Source organism: Danaus plexippus, chromosome 19 (assembly GCF_018135715.1).
Source record: "Danaus plexippus chromosome 19, MEX_DaPlex, whole genome shotgun sequence".
Lineage (NCBI taxonomy): Eukaryota > Metazoa > Arthropoda > Insecta > Lepidoptera > Nymphalidae > Danaus > Danaus plexippus.
Window position 1 is genome coordinate 2021643 of NC_083549.1, and position 19589 is coordinate 2041231.

Consider the following 19589-nt stretch of genomic DNA (forward strand, 5'->3'; position numbering starts at 1 on the left):
GATACACAATTCCACCATATATTATTTTGTTATATCTCAAAGACTTTAGGACTTTAGACAGCGTTTTCGTTAAAAGCTCTCAGACGGCTCGTGTTTTCCATCATCTTCATCTTCAACAAATATCGTTAATGTACACACAAGTAAATACAGAAACTTAACAAATTATATACTAGAACCTTCCTAGAGAATCACGCTATAGAGTGGTGATAACTGTTTGATAATCGGTGCAGTAGTTTTTCCGTTTATCGCGAACAGACAGACAGACAGACGCGGCGAGGGACTTTGTTTTATTATATGTATTGATTATATACTCTAAGATACTTTGAAGATGAATTTGTGGGATGCATAGAAGATTGGAGTTTGCTTTATGAGCTGTCATTACATACAAGTGGAAATTGTGACATAGTGTAATCTTTGAATTAAATAATATTTTAATTGAATGAAAACATTAATATATAAAATACGTATAGGTGTTATATAAGAACTATCACTAGACTACATACAAAGAAAAGTCGAACTGAAGACCTCCTTTTTATGAGTTACAAAATATATTATATCCTGAACAAGCATTCAATATATAGGACACTCACAGAATAGAACCCAAAGGACATTTCAGCAGACGAATAAAACATGGCGTCGTTTCAGATAACCGTTTAATGCCATATACAGAATTAGTCGTATTTAATTTTAAAGCTATTATATAGGAAATTTAATTTTATCACATTCGACTTTCGAGTAGTTTGTGGCTGGAAACTAGGACTAAGTGATCTTTGTTTATGAAGGCTTAAATACAGCGGTAGTTATATTCCATAGCACTCTGTTATACATTAAAAAAAAGTTTCACTCTCAATACAGACCAAAATTAAGTATCCCAATGAGATGTTTCCGAGAACACGAGAAGATTTTATACATATATATTAGTAATGATGGCTGCAGATTAAATTTATATATATATATATATATATATATATATATATAGGCAAATGTATAATAACATGAAGAAAATCCTTCCATCGATGACGAACGTGCGTTTGATTGGAAAAAAAAATCGATGCTATCAAAAAGTTGCAATGAATGTAGAATTATACAAAAACACAGAAATTCACAACAACAAAAAAAAATACACTAGTGATAACTAGAATTTACATTATAGACCAAAGCTCAGCTAGTGAAGCTAGTCGCTGCAGTTTGAAACGGAATCCCAGCAGGAAGAAATGCATCTTGTGTCATTATCTACAGCGGTATGTATTCTCTTAATTGTTTTATAGTGTCCTTGTCCGTTGATTGCAGCAGGCGCTCGAACGTCTCCGGGCCCACTTGAGTCTTAAGCGTCTCCAACTGAAACATGTGTGTCGGCGGTGAGTGACGGCCTGGACATGTATGCTCTGTTTGATTAACATTTGTTGAAGCAGACCTCATAAAACGACAAATTATTTAATAGCTTTTGAGGTACTTTGGTTGAGCTCGTCCCTTTAACTCGGACTGTTTATGCAACTTAATCTTACTTGTACTTTTTGAGTTCGTTGATTAATTTATTTAAAATAAAAAAGCAATTCATTGTTTCGTTCGTTTCGTTTCGTTTCTGTAACTGTCTTAAATCTATTCTGTCTCAAATATTATAAAGAAAAATATATATTAGATCTCAACATATAAGAAATTAAACAGAATCCTGTTTCGTGTCCCTGCCTGTGTGCACGATGATGCTAACCACAATACGTATATGAACCACGTTCATAGAAAAACCTAACGTAACGTAACGTAACGTTTTATGTAACGCCTAGTCTAGTTAGTGAACAATGAATTTCAGTATCGTATATATGAGCTAGCTGACTGTGAATGTGCGACATCAGACGCGTGTCAGTTCACAGTAGTCGTTGTGGATTCCAACCCCTTGCTCTATTTGCGCGGTCTTAACACAGCAATATGATTTGAGTTGTGTGTAACGCGTGTCGCCCGTCGTTAGTGCTGACCGCACTGGCCTACAGGTACAAGTTCACAGTCAAATCAAACAAGAGTAGATTATCAAGAATTCTTAACTTTCTGTTCGTATTATTTGCTGATGATTTCAAAATAGTGTTTGGATTTGTGATTATAATAAAATAAATTTAAAGATTTTTAAATATTGAGGAAATGTTTTTTTTATTATTTGTGTTTCAAAATACGTACTTATGTAGTTATGCCTACAAGATTAACAAAATTACTGTGTCACGTGACACCTTTCCCGCTTCATCCACAGGGGAGGCTGTAGTTAGTAATGTCCTATTTTGATCTATGTTCGTTTGAAAATGAATAACATTTTTATTGCATCCACAGAATCAATTTGATCGTCTCAAAATACTCTACTAACATAGACATTGTATATTATAAGCGAATTCGTAAAATTTTATGTAAGCGTCAGTATTTTTTTTTCCACTCCAAATCATCCATCTCACTCTCACTCGTGGTCAGTTCAAACGTCCATTTCACTCTAACTTGCATCATCCATCTCACTCTTACACGCGGCCCATCGAGTCATCCGTCTCCCTCCCAGTCACATATCCAGTCACCTGGTGGTGTGTGACAGCTCGCAGGTCCAGCGCCCTCGCGGGATGGGCCGCCGCGAACCTCCTCCTTCGTATCTCGTGTGCTGTGAGCTGTTGTTCCGCTGGCGCGGCGCAGTCGTCGGCCGCCTCCCAGCGAGCGGCGCCGCCACGGCCCTCGAGAGGAGACGCGGGCCGCGAGCCGGGAGGTGAGAGTAAAGCGCTGGGAGAAGATACATAGCTACAGCATTATATACATTTATATATTAGATTTAAAAGTATACTCATTTTTTTGCCATTTTTATTTTTATATGATGGCAACACACGAAATTATGAAACACTGTAAATGTACATCATACAGATTATCTATTTGCTAACCATACCAGAACATAGGAACGTAATAATGTGTAAATTCTAGGAGAATAGCTGTGACCGCGGATAATATTGCTTCTTTTAAGAAAAAAAAGATATGTCAAAAAATAATAGATACGCAGTTTTATAACCCTTCAAGATATAGTATATTAGTACATAGCCTTATGATTCTTTACGTGTGTCTTGTCCCTTGCAATTTATTTCTATACACTCACTCAACGTAATTCCCGGATTCTTCCATCTTCATGACGTCATTGAGAACTTCTGTGAGATTCAACAACACTGCTGGAAAACGTTCCAGAACAGCAGCATTGTGAGTCGTCAGTAGAGCGGCTAGACCTAGACCTGAAGGTTTACACGGGGTCTGTAGAAGTTATACTTAAGTAACGATTCAAATTAACAATAATTCTTCATACAAACAAATTGAAAGCTGTAAGATTTATGACTTAAATAACTTTGACGGAGCGATTAGTAAAATAGCGACATTTTTTACAAGGATATTTTATATATTTTCAAAAATTTAAACTATTTTACGATAAAGAATCGATATCCCAAAAAAATGTTGTTTTAAAACAAACAACGTCCCATAAATCTCAATAAAATCCATAACAAACAAAACCTCACCAACAACCTTCCACCTCTCCACCTGCGTAACTAGATTCATCTTCTCCGTCCAGACGTGTAACAGTCTAGTCAACACCTTCACCGGGTCCGACGAGTACTCGACCAGTCCGGCGGCAGCCTCCTGGACCACTTTGTAGAACAGATCCGACGAGATGAGAATCACTCGCGATAACAGACACAGCTGCACCGATAACACCATCGGCAGATCATCGCCTTCTAAAAGACAGCTGTGAAAAACAATTTTATTATATAAAAAAAATTGTATACATATATATATATATGTGTGTGTATGTGGGTGTGTATGTGTGTGTGAATATGTGTGTGTTTGTGTGTATTTTCATTACATTATCATATTTTTTCTTAATTATTACATACCCGATAGCACTTGAATATCATCCCAATTTTATAATAAGTAGAATGTAGCCGTAGAAGTAGACAGCTAACACTAATAGTCTCCACTTCCGACTTAACAAGATAACGTTACATAGCATAAATTAAGGATACTTTTTTTTAATTCACCTTGTGAGTTTTTTTTTTTCAGACCATAGACAATCAAAGTAAGTTTTGACTTCATACAAAATAATGTCACCTTTGGATTCAAATCAATTCTATAGACGATGGAATGAGGGTACGCTTATAAACAATTATTAACTCATATACCAATATAATATACGCACTGTATCACCCGTATTAGAGTCGGCCAGATAACTTTGACCCCCAGAAAGGCGTTCCTCTCGGGGAAGGTCACACTGATGCATATTTCAGCCATCTTCAGCACAGTGATGACCCCCTCAGTCCTCATATCACTCAACATATCGTCTAACAGCGACATACATTTAGCGCCGGCGCCCGTGAAGAATTCTTCAGGACACAGGAGAGCGTACGCTTGCATTATATAGACAACTATTCGTAAGTGCTCCGTAGATTGTTCTGGAATTTTTAAATTATTAATATAAATGACGTCATCTACAACATAACACGAGTTAATAATTCTCTAAAATACTTAAGAACTGCGTTAATGTGAATTTTGTTAAGAGAATATTTTTAATTGTTATCGTTTACAAAAATATCAACCGTAATATTTATGAAAATACATTCACCGCACACATCGAAGATCACGAGAACTATTCACGACAATAATTAACATTTTGTTCAGTATAAGGAGGTTGATTGACCCTTTTAATTAATCTGCCAGTAGCTAGTAATGTACATCCAAAAATAAAACAACTCGTTCCCCAGGATATATGCCTTATCCTTCCAAATATATACAGATAAATAAAAATGGAGTATCTGTATGCATTATTAAAATGTTATCTTTTACTAAATAAAGGTGGATGATGTACACACGGTATATTTAACAAAATAATAGTTTATAATTTTTTGTTTGTCTGTTTCTTCCGGCTAATCTCCTAAACAGCTGGACTAATTTTGATTGATTTTTCACTGGCATATAGTTGATGTTATAAGGAGTAAGTTAAAAGTCAGTTTATTTATTTCTATTAATATAAACCGGTAGTATTCAATAAAACTACAATAAATTCGTCCTGTATGTATTTTGCTAAGTAGCGAGACGGAAAGACAGAAACTAATAAAGTAGTCTACCTACAATACACTTGACTTCATATTATTATTTAATAATACCGAGAAAGTATAACAAAAAAAATAATAATCGGACGGAAGAAGTCGCGGGCACGTCTAGTATTGATTAAATTAAACATTACTAACAGTTGGTAATATACTGACCGAGTATGGGGTAAAGATTGTGAGCCAGCTGAAGCAGAGGTTGGTCGGCAGCTGGTGAGGTCTCCAGCACCGCCAGCCAAAGCTCCAGGGCATCTTCCAGCAGGTACACGTGAGCCGGCTCAGATAGCTTCGTTGACTCGTTGATGACGTTCAACACCCAGGGACGGACGCTCGGATCACACTCGCCCAACGCCTGGAAATATATATATGTACGTATTATTAAGCAAATTAATTAATATAGTCCATAGCTAACATTAATAGAGAAACTATATTTAGACAGTTTATCCTCTTGGAAACAAGCTGTACCTAAATATTGAGATTACAAACAAACCCACGTATGAGTACCGACAGAAAAATAAATGGCAATAAAAAACAACTGATATAATTTTATGAAAGGATGTAGGTGCTAGTAATATCTTTACCTAAAATAATTTTATTATCAAAACATGTACTTACTTACTAACTCACGCAGGTCTACATTTATATGACTGACTCATGAAAAATATTTCCCTTGTTTTGTTGACCTTATTGTTGGAGTTAGGTTACCTAAACTCTAAGCTATACAAAGTTTTCTGAAATTTTCTTTGTGATATTTTGCAAGCTTTTAAAATTTGACTATGCGAAAATTCCCCAAACTTATTCTTAATAGTTTATTTATGATTATATCCCAACGACCTTCATAATTGTAGAGCGTACTTGATTTATAAGAGTTTGCCAAAGTAATCTGTTTGTTTACTAATATGTTCATTGAAAGTCAAAGGGGCGTGGCTAGGGATAGTCTTTTTTTTGCATGAGGAGACTTTTTGAGACATTTGTTAAATTATTGTACTGAAACCATTCATCTAACAAAAAAAAATATTGAGCATTTCTTATTGGATCTTATATATATAATGCTCCTATCATTAGCATATAATGCTGGTTACATAAGCTCTAGATGAGTCGCCATTATTATATTTAAACATAACAAATAACAACGGTCTTAAAACTAGGCCCAGTAAAATTCCACGTGACATATATTGACTTGGCTTTGTAATTAAAAATTTATTCTATTACAGTGCTATTATTAAGATAATATTCAAGTATCACATATCGGAAACTATTCTCAGCAACGATGTGAGTTTGTGTGACACAGCATTAGAGGCTATTTAGAACAATGAAAACTCCTTAAAGGCTATATTAATTTTCTTATCGATTCCTTTTTACTATTTGTCACTAAATCAACTATCAGAGTGTTAGATTTAAGATAAAACCTTCATTTAGATAAAATTTGTGTGTCACCTAAAAATGCTATAATTGGCTGTGGAGACGTTCACAATATGTATATATATATAAAATTTTGGATCCGTCCGTCAGTACTGGTTGGTCTATAAGTCAGACTTGCTTACGCTGGAGAGCTACTTAGTTCAATTGGGTATTTGCTTGTAAATGATTTTGCAAATAAACATCAGTTAGTAGATTCTCTGACACACATAGAATACCTTAGTGAGATTAAAATTTTATTTTTACAAATAGGTTTGAAATAAATAATAAACAAAAGTGATATGGGCGTGTTTATAAAAACATTCTGTGAGAGGATTGGCGCGAACTAATTTTAATGGAATAAGCACAAAGACTACTGTCATGTTCTACCGACCTTAACGAGGTGTACCAGTGCAGCGAGGGCGGCGGCTCGCAGCATGTGATGGTGCGCCGCGTGAAGGCACAGCGCGGGTAGGACGGCGAACAGAGCCCCGGCGCCTCCGCCCCCGCCCCGCGCCACCACCCACCCGCACCGCTCCGTCACGTACGACACAACGTGAAGTACGTGCATCTTAGTCTCGCATTCCGTACACTCCACCTGATGACAGAAGTAATGTATAGCTTCAGTAGAATATCTCTTTATATCGACTGAACAGCATTTGACTTTCGCTTATTAGTAATTGAGTATGAAGCTATCGATTGTGGGCGCACTGTCCCAGTAACAGCATATTCACTTCTGTACTAAAGATATCCAAAGGGTTCGTCTTGGTACACTACTAGACATATGTATATAGAGAAAGCACAAAATGTTTACCAATAGATCATACAGCGCAGAGAGCGCGTGCGGCGCAAACGGCGCGAACTGTTCAACGTCAAAGTTGAAGTCGTCTATAGTGCTGCGCAGCGCTTCAGCGGCTGCAAGCTTCACAGCAGGATCCTCGCCCTTGCGAGTGAGCGGTTCCAGCAGAGCCGTGTACATCGCCGGCCGGAGCGACTGAGACGCTCGCACTCCACACCAATGACCTTCAATATATACTTAGCTTTAGATCACGTTACCTTAAATCGTTTCAACCATCTTGTCTCGCTTGTCGCATTACAGCCGGCCGCAGATTGGGGATAAAGCGAAAAGCGCTCTACAAACCAGGCAATGGAATATGTGGCACTAAGGACTTGCGTTAACTGACCGAATATTATTATATTATTATTATACTCCGTGCTCTGTGATACATATTGGAATTTAAAATTATAATTGTTAATCTAGCCTAGTATTCTTTCTCCGTTATAAGTTCCGTTTAAGAGTTGTTAAGATTATAAACATCATTAATGAAGCCTAAACCTAACTTTTGTTTAATTTTCATTTAATGCCTACGATCCGATGCTGGGTTCTGTACACACGTGTTGTCAACGAAACTGTAAAAAATTTTAGTTACAGATTTTTGTTTCCGATTTATGAAGTAGCAAATACACAATGATGCTATTTATTTCTGTACTCTTTTTTTGTAAAATTTCCATGAAAACTAAGTAACTTTAGTCGTAGAATGAAAGTATGTCTTCCTGTTTATCTGCGAGCGGAAGAACTTTCATATCAAACTAGTTATTCCTGATATGTCGGCATTCAGGCAAACAGAACCAAATAAATAATTTATATAAACATATGCAGGTTATTTATATATTTCCATTGTTTTCATGGCTGATTTTATACACATATAATGCATTTACTTCACTGTCAATACTCACTTATTAACTGACAAACTCTCCTCCGTATTATTCTGTAATTGTTGTCTTCTATCTTTAATTCCTTGCTCAGCACGTTCGTGAACCACTCGTCAAAGTCGACCTGAAATTTCAAACCCATACATGAAAACAAAAACTTAAAATCAGCCGAGCGACGTTTCAATGATTATATTGCTGGTCCCCTTGCGACGGTTCCAGGTTGGATTCCCGCACACATGGCAATGTAAATGATAAATATTTATTTAATTTCATGTTGGGTAAAAAAATTACCATACCCAGACTAAATATTTATCATACCCAAAATAATAAAAACTTCACTAAGATCACGAAATTAACCGTACGTAATACCGTAGGCAATACGTGAGTAGCATATCGTGAAGGACGGCAATATATAACCTTAGCAAATCAAGCGGACATACGTGGTCAGGTTAGCTCTAAAACCAATATTGTTAAAAATGATTACTGAAATTTGAATCACAGATTATAAAGTTAACTTGGCGTGACAAAGAAGGTCATTATTCATAAATGGGGATCCACGAAAATTATTCTGATTTAATATTGAATGAATTTAACTTGGAAAAATGGTCCTGAGTTTATAGTCCCGAAAAGAGAAAATATTTTAAGAAGCTTAGCGAGGGTTACTTGCAAAAATTTACCTTTACCTTATACATTACGAACCATAGATAATACAACATTTTTTTGACTATATTTCAAATACTAGACAAGTGTTCTGAGGTAAAACTAGTTTGGATACATCTGCGTTTAATCTAGACAATGAATGATGAATATTCTAACATCATCGTATAAGTCGAAAGCTGCCAGTCCGACAGCGTTATAAATGGCGTCCTTTTTCAATATGGCGGGCAGGTCGTCCGGGGAGACTTGTGTTTCTTGCAGGGACGCCAACATTCTGACCAGCTCGGGCGCCAGCACCGACCGGTACTCGTGGAACAGTTCCAGGAACACCGCCTCGGTGCACGGCTGGTAAGGAAACGTTACATATAACACGCATTATTGTAATGAGCTCTAAGACTCGCGAGTGTTCATTCAGTTGAAACTAATATTATTGGATTCCTACGCGTTCATAACTATTTTTAACTACCTACTCGCTACGTGTCGGTTACTTTGCAGCAGCCGGGGTCACGGGCGGACGAGATGTTGTTTTTAAGATAATACAATACGCGGAGGGATCCGATGATAATGGTTTCGTATTATTGTGTTCTCAACATTAATGTTCAGATTATATATGAACATGATAAATCAACATTTGAATTGATTTCCATCCTGCCCGTGTCTATGACTTTTCCATTCTATATTGTCTATTTGAAGTTAATTTCTTTTGTTTGATATAGCACATTGTTTTATTACAGATGAATCTTTTACCTCGACTGAGTGTCAAGAAAGTATTTCACAGTAAAAGCTGCATACATATTTCACTAACATGACATTTTTTTTTTATGTTTTTTTTTGACTTACGAGACAGGGACTGGTCAACGTGAAAGTAGTCTTAGATAGAGACGCAGTAAAAAACAAATATGATTCAGTCTACTTTAGAGTCCTTCAAATTGTATGTGAAAGGATACAGACTGTTTCCATCCTCTGCTGGGCGAACGAGGAAGGAGGATTAATATGTTGATAAAATATAGTGACATGATCTGACACAAAAACTTTTTTCCAGTTTAACCTTGGTGAAGGTCGAAGGTCCAACTACTAAGGTCCAGTACATACATTAGGTACTGTAAATACAAATTCAATCCCACCTTAAGGCTATACTTCCACGATTCGCCGGCCTCGTCGGTTGCGAAGCTCTCGGGCTCCGCGTCCCAAAGCGCGAGGTCGTCAGCCGTGAGTAGGAAATAGTGTGTGACTAGGTGTCGGCACATGTGGCACACTGTCCGCTGATCCAACACCTGCCACTTGAGCTGGTGGGCTTGAGCTCGGACTGGAATGATAAATGTACAGTGTTTACTTTAAATAGAAATTATATTGGCTACGCACATAATATGTATACACTGTAATATTATACAAGATTTATATCTTAGAAAACTTTTGAACATTAAACACTCACTTGGCTCTTTAACCGGTTCGTTCCCTTTAGGTAGTTTGTACTCGACGCACTGCAGGATGCCTTTCAGTATATTCAAACACTGTATAGTGAACCTTTCGTATGTCAAAGACATTCCGACTTCAGTGAAACAATAGTATAGAGTGAATTCCAGCGACGGTCTGATCAGAGGCATGTATGAGAACGGGTGACAGGACAGCACCCCCAGCGCCACTTTGGTGAGGTGAATGATAAATTTCTCACATAGCTCCAATGGATATATGCCCCGACCTTTCAACAACTTCCCTGAAACCAAGTAAATTTAATGACTTTATAGTATCTGAGATCTGAGACCTTCGCGAGTGTTCATTTAAATGAAACTAATATTTTCGGATTAGTATGCGATATTTTATTATTTTAAACTACACATTCCCTTTTCGGTTACTTCGCAGCACCGTGATCACGGACAGACGAGATGAGAATGTCTGTCAGTTGGTCTTGTTATAGTATTTTATGACAAAAAAAAACAATTACAAAAAATATAGTCTCCTAACTAAACTCCGTATAGCGAATTTCTATTTAACGATAAACTTTAAAACGGGATTTGCTAAGCTTTGTTCGATTCATATTGTGGTCCCGGCAACGAAACACGCTTTGGACGGAAAACCATGGAAATAGCCACCAACGACATTATTATTGTATAACATTGTTATGTATTTTATTGACTTAATTATTATTATTTTTTACTTTCCATACAACGAAAACTATTAACATAAAAAAAATACCCGGTGCTCCTTCTGTATCGCTGTATAGAGTTTACAAAGTACATATATGCAAAAAAAATTTTTCACAATAAATTATGCTTAATAAAAAAAAAAAATTTTTCTGGAAAATGATTTAGTGTTTAAGCATGACATCATAATTACTATGAAATATTGATTTATAATTTTTAATTATTATATGGACTCACTGCACTCCAGGCTCGTCTTAGCTCTGTCGAACACAACATTAAGGAATGCCACAGCGTCTTGACTCTCGTGTGGCTTCTTGAAGCCGAACACCGTCAGCTTCCTCAATATTCTCAGACACAGCAAGGCCTTTTCGAGGTGTTCTGTTATCAGCTCAGTAGAGGCGCCCTCCTGTATATGTCTCAGAAAACATTCTGTGTTCTCATGCCACAGGTTCAGGATGAAAGCGTATACTGAGTTTGTTAGTTCCTGTAATGTAAAATATAAAGTCATGATGCAGGAAGACTAAATCAAAGACTGTTTAAAAGGAGAACAGAACTATGTTTGGATTTTGGTATAAATAAGACGTTTGGACGCGCGACGGTGGAGTTCAGTGAGAGCGAGCGTTGGAGAATGTGACTATGAAGAACCTTCGAGAACTACCAGGACATTTAGAAGAAGTTGAAGTTTCATTTTAAAATATCATGGAACGTACTGGAAGAAGAGACGTTAGTGAGGCTGACGTGTCTCTTTGAAGACAACGAATTTGTATTAAATCCGATATTTGTTTTATATTTTATATACTTGTATATTTAGTTTCATGGCATATATTCAATGTAAAGTACTCGAGACTTAGATGGAAGCATAATAAGGTACACTAGTGCCTTTAGATTTACTAGTAAGTACCTTAATTTGAGCACCAAATAATTTATATTTTCGTCTCCAATAACAGCTTCAATTTCTTGTTATACATATTGCTGAGCATGACTAAGCTATTGATTTATTTCCTTACAGAGATATATAAAGATGAAAAAATATGAATACAAAGATGAATTCAAACACATCAAACACAGCCAGTAATACGAAAAAGTACATTTTCAATTTGACTATATATTTACAGCCAAAAAGAAAGGTTATGTCTAAAGAGCTTGCTTATGAATTATGAATCTAAATGCAACATCCTAACCTAAACAAGGTGTAACTTGTTCTGCCCAGTATACATGTCTAGATATCCCTTCATTTATGTCACTTGGTACATTTTTTATATAAAACTTTTAAATTACAAGAATTTAGTAAACACACCGCAAACGGATAAGCTCTTATTCTTATATCATCTACACAAAATATAAAATTTAATAATATTATTTATTAAATTTGTTGACAAATAGGTCCCATGTAGTTCATTCACTAAGACCTCCTTGTTGTAACATATCTTGAATAAAAAACTACTCAACAGTTATGAGTATGATGGACATTATATGAATTAAAAAATATATTTGACTGATTTTAAATCCTTATGTGCTATATTTTATAACATTTATATGTTTAAATGCAGGGTAATAATGATCACATCACACAGAAAAACTGCTCATTCCGAAGAAAGATACATCTATGGTCACCTGAAATGTCCGTTTGTCTTCTATAAGCCGTTTGGAAGCCAATGCCTTCACCACATGGTGGAAGATAAGCAGCGATCTGTGTTGTAGCAGCGATTGTGGAGCTTTCATGGCACTCGTTAGATCCGGTAGTAGTGTTGGCCAGTTTGTTGGACAGTCAAATCTATATGACAACAGACAAACATGACATAGAAATATCAAAGATTAAAAATTATAGTAAATTTAAAAAATAAAAACCTATGTTTTTCTTTGATAAAACAGCTAGCAGACAATGAAAGTCCCATTAAAATCAGTCTAGCCGTTCCCGAGATTAGACAGAACAAACAGACAATCAGACATATTTAAAAAAATGTTCTTATATTATTAATGCTGTTTACATGCTACTGTCCTTCATCTGAGGAACAATTATATTGCAACCAGACATTCAAATTTCATTTGTTTTTCATATTTTTATTATACATAGAAAATTTATTTTCAATATCCAGCTATATTCTATACCGTGGCAAATGATTTTCTTTATAAGAAAACAATTAACTCACTCTGCATTTGTATTATTACTGACAATGACTACAATCAACAGTTGATTATTCCATCAACAATATGTCTGTGTTATAGTTTTTTTATTATTAAGTAACTAGCTATTGCCCGCGGCTCCGCCCGCGTTTTGGTCGCTTTTCGCATAACCATATATATATCAAACTTAAAATCGACCATTACTTCTTTTTCCCTTAACCGATTTTGATGAAACAAAGTTTTGACAATGCTCCTAATTATATGTAATCCATCTATGAAAACTGCGTTCAAATCCGTTGAGTAGTTTTGAAGTTATAACGTACCAGACACAGACAGACAGACAGACAAAAAATCTAAAAAATGTTTTTTTGGTTTCTATGACTCTTCTTTAATTGCCTCGTATCAGTTTTTTAGAAAGGTATTTAATGTACAGACATTAGATGTTTACTGTCTTATTATATGTATATTGATGATATAAAGTAAAGATGTATGGTTGGATAGATGTTTGTAGCTCTTTCACGCGGAAATTGATAAACTAATTTTGATGAAACTTAATAGTGATGTTGGTTGTAGTTCAGAATAAGACATGGGCTATAATTTAACCTGAAATTTAAATTAATAATAGTTGTTTATTATAACTCGTGACATACAATATATATTACGCCACAGCGCGTTGGTTACCATACCGATAGTTAAAACACATTTTAGATTTTTCTTTCTGGTCCCAACACAAAGTCGCGAGCAAATACTAGTCTATAATACTATCTTATTATGTTATATGTATAACATTAATAATATACCTTGCTATTTTAGATATAAGAACAGCCTGTTGTGTAGCAATCTGCGCGATTGGTTCACTGAGTATTGGTGACGTCAGCAGACCCTGTCTGAGCTTCTGCTTCTCTTCATCCGTGATAGCATTGGGTGCGTTTCGTCTCCAATAGCGATCCACACCGTTCTTGAAACACATCACAGCCAGCCACCTCACGTTGATGTCGATAGAATGATTCGACAGGACATTCTGGTCAATAAAACAAACGTATATATATACATACGTCTAATCATACATGTGTATAGACATACTTTACTTTCCTTCTTGTTAAATCGTTCAGTAGCTTTGTACCAATTGAATTTTTCATTAATCAAGGCTTTAAAATATTTCTTTAGTTCTATATTCTATATTACAGTTGAAGGTTTTTGAATAAAATTATTGGACAAATTGAAATAATCGATTGATAAGCAAAAATTTATTTCGCTTTCTATATCTATCTGAAAACAAACTTGTTATGAGCATAGAAGTTTGATTAAATCGGCCTAGTTTATGTTCTTGTGGAAATTTTTCATGATAAAAACATACTTTTTCCCATAGCGAAGTAATTTCAAATGGATCCAATAGTTAAACGTGAGATGTGACAGTTGAAATTAAAAAATATATCTTAGAAGTTTTTCATTCCCATCAAAATGACTAAGTAAAAGTTCCGGTTGGTAAAATTAAGAGGGTAACTCATACATATCTAACTAACAATATTAGATTTTTAAGGTTATATATATATGTATATAAATAAATATTAATAACAATCAAAGTATTTAAATCCACAAGCATTCAGCACAGATACAAATTTCAGCTATATGTCAACTGAAAAATTTAAATACAACTGCATAGCCTCATAATTATATCATTCGGGTGTGTACTACCCTGGTTTATTTTACAGATACTATTAATATATTATGAGGGCGCGGGTTCGAAACCCGGCAAGTACCAATGTGATTTTTCCGAGTCATATGTACTGTCTAAGAGTATTTGGACATCACTGACAGACGGTGAACAAAAACATCGTGAGGAAACCTGGACTTATAATTTCAAATTATAAATTTGAAATCGCCAGTCAGCCATGAGCAAGCGTGGTGATTAATTCTCTAACCTTCTCCATGTGTGCAGAGGATTTTGCTCAGCAGTGAGCTCCTATAGGCTGACGATGATGATGATGATGATGATTAATATATTACTATTTACTTTGTTTTAACATATATCTGTTTACACAGCATACTTGAAATTAAATTCTATCGAACAAATTTACCTTATATTTTATTCCTATTTACAAATATAACATGGTTTGCGTTCATCAAAAGAGAACACAAAGCTGTTAGAAAATGATAAAGGAGTTTTTAAAAATTGTAGTAAATTTAACCATCAAAATTTTAAAAACATTTTTTTTATAATGTTAGTTTAATGTCAACATTCGGGAATACAAATCATTATTGTGTCTCTTTTATGTAATATCACACTAATCAAATAGTTTAATTCTACCGTACTGCCTGTATTAAAATCCTTTGAAATTCTTCATTTGCATATTTACATTAAATTAAACCATATACATGTAACCCGATTAATCATATCTGTAATTTTTGAAATAAACACTTCATATGTTTTACATAAAAATCTTAATCATCGAGTTAATTTCATTATTATGAAGAAATTGATATTATTTTGTCAAGTAATACTCACCAATAGCACTGAATAAAAGCCGGGCTCTACTTCCCATTCTTGGAGTTTCTTCTCAGCTGGCTTCAAGACTTCTGCGTCTTGGCTGGTCGCTCTGTTTAGTGTGTCAAGCACTAGAGCATAAATGTTTGGATCCATTTTATCTGCAAGGTATTCCCCACTCAGTTACGTATTTGACATAAAAAATATAAGAAATATTTATAGATTCCATTTTTTTTTTTTTAGTTTAATTGTTGGCAAAAAGATCTTAAAATTGCAAACTTTTTAGATTGAGGCAAATTTGTTATTAATGCCAGATAATTTTTACTTTATCAAACAGCAAGAAGATGATAATGTAATTATTTTGCTAAATATAATTACTAAATATAATTATATTTGTAATATTTAAGCAATGTTTATGCAAATACTATGTTTGCTTTATTCTAGTCATTACTTCTATTGTATTGTATTAAACTCTATTCTATTCTTTGAGTTATTAGCGTAAGTTATTACTTAACATATAACTTATGCATTGCCAACCTTCCAAGATCTTCTAAGACATTGTCTGAGGAAATCAACTTTGGTGTCACCATCACTCATGTTACCTTACCTTTATATTATCTTTATTTGTAAAAAGTATTACGAGCCAACTTATACTACTACACTATGCAAAGGTCTAAACTATTACACAACTTTATATTTTATTTATCAGAAAAAAAAATGCTTTGCATTTAACAAACATAGGAAACTTCTATCAGAATCCGATGTAATGTGATAAATTTATTGAGCTATGAGATAAAGCCTTAAGTTTATCAGGTAATGGTATATTTTTGTAGACAAGTCATGTATCATAAATATAAAAAGAAGCAAAATGCAAGATATTGCCGGATTAGATGTAACTGTTGCAAGACCATATAATTTAGAATAACAAGCCAAAGAAATAATACAGTTATATCACTAAAAATTATAAAAAAAAGTAGATCGGCTTTAACATAATACATAATTTTTAAAAAAGGAACAACTGCAAAATATACTTACCTTTTCTTAAGGAATAACACGGGATAAGACATAACCTACAGTTATTTACTTATAATAACCACGTAATGCTTAAACTAATATCTTTTATCTATCATTAAGATGTAGAAAAATATAGCTTTTAGTTGAAAATAAAAAACAGAACGAAGTAGATGTCCATATCTACGAATTAACGTAAGACGTAAAAACAGCAGAATTTCGAATAAATTTTAATAATTCTATGACAGCTAAAATTATTTGACACTGACTTAGAGTTATGTATGACATTGAGTGCAAAAAGTCCTTGTCAACAAACTAAAAAAATTCTATTATGTAACAAGATTTTTGAACATTTAACCCAAGTTGCTTTAATTTGTTTACAAAAAATCAATATCTTTTTATAAAATATTTCTGTCTATATATTATACTTTATAATCTTATAAATATTAAAAAAAAAATAGAAAGTAATCGATTGAATTTTATTTGTATAGATATTTTCAATCTTGTAGTGTTTTAAATACTTATTGTAATTTATGGGGTTGTAACAAAGCAGTCTGGTTTATATTAATAGTTAAACTAAATGTAAAAAATTTAAATAAAAATCCTTTAGTTATTATTTAATTTATTATAATTAAGTATAAAGTTTATAATATATTGAACTAAAACATTTCATGTTCTACTGGAATGGAAGTTACAACAACAGGTATATCAGAATATAACGGAAAATGAAACCGAAAACTTATTTTAACCTGAAAAAGAAAAATATATAATATTGATTTTACAATAATGAAATAAAAAGTGCACAACATGGTATTAGTCTAAGCTGTAGGGTTAGTTAATTATATTTTATGTTATTGATGAGAGGCTTAAGAAATTGAACATACACATTTACTTACCCGTAACAAATATGAACTTTTTACCATATGATTGTAGTCATTCAGTGCTGAAGGAATTACTTTAGGAACATTCATACCAAAAGTGCATGTTTGTCTGGCAACATTTTTAATATCAAGGTGCTCGCTCTTACAAACAGTTTTTTCTGCATTATAAAACCCTGAGGAGACGTTATACTCCAATTTCTAGACACATAAAAATTACGTATATAAAGCAAAGGCACACAAAGATATTCATTAAAATCGGATTTACTTACTTGAATAAGTTTAACTACAATTTTAGTTATGGTTACATTCTTTTCATTAGATATTATCGCCTCGAAAGGTACGAATTGCTGAGGAGCAAAAGATTTATATGTTCTCAAAAAAACCACTACCTCCTCAGAGAAACGACAGACCTTTGTCATGTCATAAATGGTTGGCACCTGAAAAAAAATAATAAAAAAATATATATCTCTGCAGATTACATTGAATTTCATTAAAATCATAGCCAATTTATTAGGTACCTTGTATTCTTGAAGATGGTTTAAGTTCACGTAACTTATTACCGTTATAGGAATTTTAATTATCTGTTGTTCCTTTTCCTTTAATATAATGTGGTAATATATTTTAGCGACAGAATCTTCATAGGTTGATGGAAGATCCGGTGGTAGAATAAAATGAAATTGAGAGCTGATTGAACCCGGTTTTACTTTATGACCTTAAAAGTGTATCGGAATTAATAGTTAACTTTTACAGTTCTCTTTTTTTATTTAATTGATTCAATCACCTTTTAAGTCAAAAATGTACCTTTTAATTCCTTAAAAATATCGATTTGAAGCTCAAAAACTTTTTCTTTCCCAGTGTATACTCTAATGTAAGGCATAGTTGGTGCTGATCTTGACCACGCGGCTTTACTGGTTCCTTTGACGACTAAATAAATATCTAAAACGGTTAGTCGTTTCATTACACCAATCATTATTATATATTTTTTTAATAGTTATACGTTGGTTTTAAATAAAATATTAGATGGTGATATTAGATTATTGTCTATTAGACAAAAATCACAACATTAAATTACTACTAAAGAAAAAAAAAAACACACGTACATATAAATAAACGGCTGAAACTCGGGGTGCATATAATACATTTATATTAATAAATAAGAATAAAATGCATATACGCGGGAGATCCAACGATTTTCTTAGTAAAAAAATTGTTTAAACAATAATAAACTCCAGAACTACTATTTATTGCTGTTTACGTATAAGATTTTGTCATCATTGATTTAGTCGTTTGTACTTAGTAACAATCAAACACACATACATATTTAAGTAAGTTTAATATCGTAATATATTATAATATTAAAAAGAAGATAATACCTTTTAGCTTGCGTTTACTCTTTGATTCTAAAGTAACAGTTCCTGAGACAATATTATTAGTATAAAAATACGATTCTGGACTATTGAGCACTATATTGCATTTATTCCAACCCATTGTATGAGATCTAAGGTGTTTTCATGGTCAGCAGTATTAAGTTCAGGTAAAAATATGTAGTAAATATTAATAGATAGATAATTTTTGATAAAAATAATGAATAACAGACGTTAAAGATAAGATTAAGAACCAGAAATATTCATAATAAAATCTTACAATAGAGGAACATTGTTACGACAAAGGGGTATATCATTATTAAATACTTTTATAATAATGTGTTTCATGTTTTATTGATATGATCGAATACAAAAAATTTAATCAAATTTCACATATAATTTATTGTAAAAAAATATCGGATGTCCCCATAAAGTTTGTATAATATTATGAAAATAATTTGAAAAACTGAGATTGTAATATATATTTTTCTTGCATTTGTTTTTATGTTAATATAAATGATACTTTTTTATCATCGTTACTATTTTAATAATTTGATTTATCTGACTAATGTGATTTACCTTTCCTTTTATAACTTTTCCGTGAGGTGTTTATAATACGATACGAACAACGTCATAGCTATTTAAAATTATAATTTATATAACATTTATTAGAAAAAATAATAAGGATCAATACTTATAATTTTTGTTATTTGTGG

The 19589-nt window shown here is 33.4% G+C and overlaps 2 protein-coding genes across 4 annotated transcripts; both read right to left on the reverse strand.

Moving 5' to 3' along the window:
• Positions 1–636: 636 nt before the first annotated feature.
• LOC116767855 (importin-11) lies at positions 637–16870 on the reverse strand. 2 transcript variants are annotated; one of them, XM_061523488.1, is made up of 17 exons: positions 16653–16870; positions 15639–15778; positions 13933–14153; positions 12623–12782; positions 11246–11492; positions 10300–10581; positions 9992–10173; positions 9027–9212; positions 8235–8334; positions 7312–7520; positions 6892–7095; positions 5259–5451; positions 4193–4445; positions 3516–3742; positions 3107–3236; positions 2547–2742; positions 637–1338 (listed from the first exon to the last, which is right to left on the reverse strand). In XM_061523488.1, the coding sequence occupies exons 2-17, from the start codon at positions 15771–15773 to the stop codon at positions 1234–1236; spliced, it is 3030 nt and encodes a 1009-aa protein (XP_061379472.1). In that variant the 5' UTR covers positions 15774–15778; positions 16653–16870; the 3' UTR covers positions 637–1233. The 2 variants fall into 2 exon arrangements, with proteins under 2 accessions (XP_061379472.1, XP_061379471.1); XM_061523487.1 differs by having other exon boundaries at positions 15639–15800; positions 16649–16870.
• A 398-nt stretch (positions 16871–17268) lies between these two features.
• Positions 17269–19054, reverse strand: LOC116768075 (arrestin domain-containing protein 5-like). Of its 2 annotated transcripts, none has more exons than XM_061523544.1 (6): positions 18883–19054; positions 18311–18433; positions 18028–18221; positions 17779–17946; positions 17525–17707; positions 17269–17377 (listed from the first exon to the last, which is right to left on the reverse strand). In XM_061523544.1, the coding sequence occupies exons 1-6, from the start codon at positions 18995–18997 to the stop codon at positions 17288–17290; spliced, it is 873 nt and encodes a 290-aa protein (XP_061379528.1). In that variant the 5' UTR covers positions 18998–19054; the 3' UTR covers positions 17269–17287. The 2 variants fall into 2 exon arrangements, with proteins under 2 accessions (XP_061379528.1, XP_032514591.2); XM_032658700.2 differs by having other exon boundaries at positions 18311–18445.
• Between the last annotated feature and the right edge of the window lie 535 nt (positions 19055–19589).

Excerpts from the sequence above, each read along its gene's own strand:
- LOC116768075 (XM_032658700.2), bottom strand. The coding sequence starts at position 18,997 with ATGGGTTGGAATAAATGCAATATAGTGCTCAATAGTCCAGAATCGTAT. Across the intron at positions 18,446-18,882 it reads GAGTAAACGCAAGCTAAAAG|ATATTTATTTAGTCGTCAAA; the intron begins GTATTATCTTCT and ends TAACCGTTTTAG. Across the intron at positions 18,222-18,310 it reads TATTTTTAAGGAATTAAAAG|GTCATAAAGTAAAACCGGGT; the intron begins GTACATTTTTGA and ends TACACTTTTAAG.
- LOC116767855 (XM_061523488.1), bottom strand. The coding sequence starts at position 15,773 with ATGGATCCAAACATTTATGCTCTAGTGCTTGACACACTAAACAGAGCG. Across the intron at positions 12,783-13,932 it reads CTTATATCTAAAATAGCAAG|ATTTGACTGTCCAACAAACT; the intron begins GTATATTATTAA and ends GTTGTCATATAG. Across the intron at positions 7,521-8,234 it reads GAGAGTTTGTCAGTTAATAA|GTCATTGGTGTGGAGTGCGA; the intron begins GTGAGTATTGAC and ends TATATATTGAAG.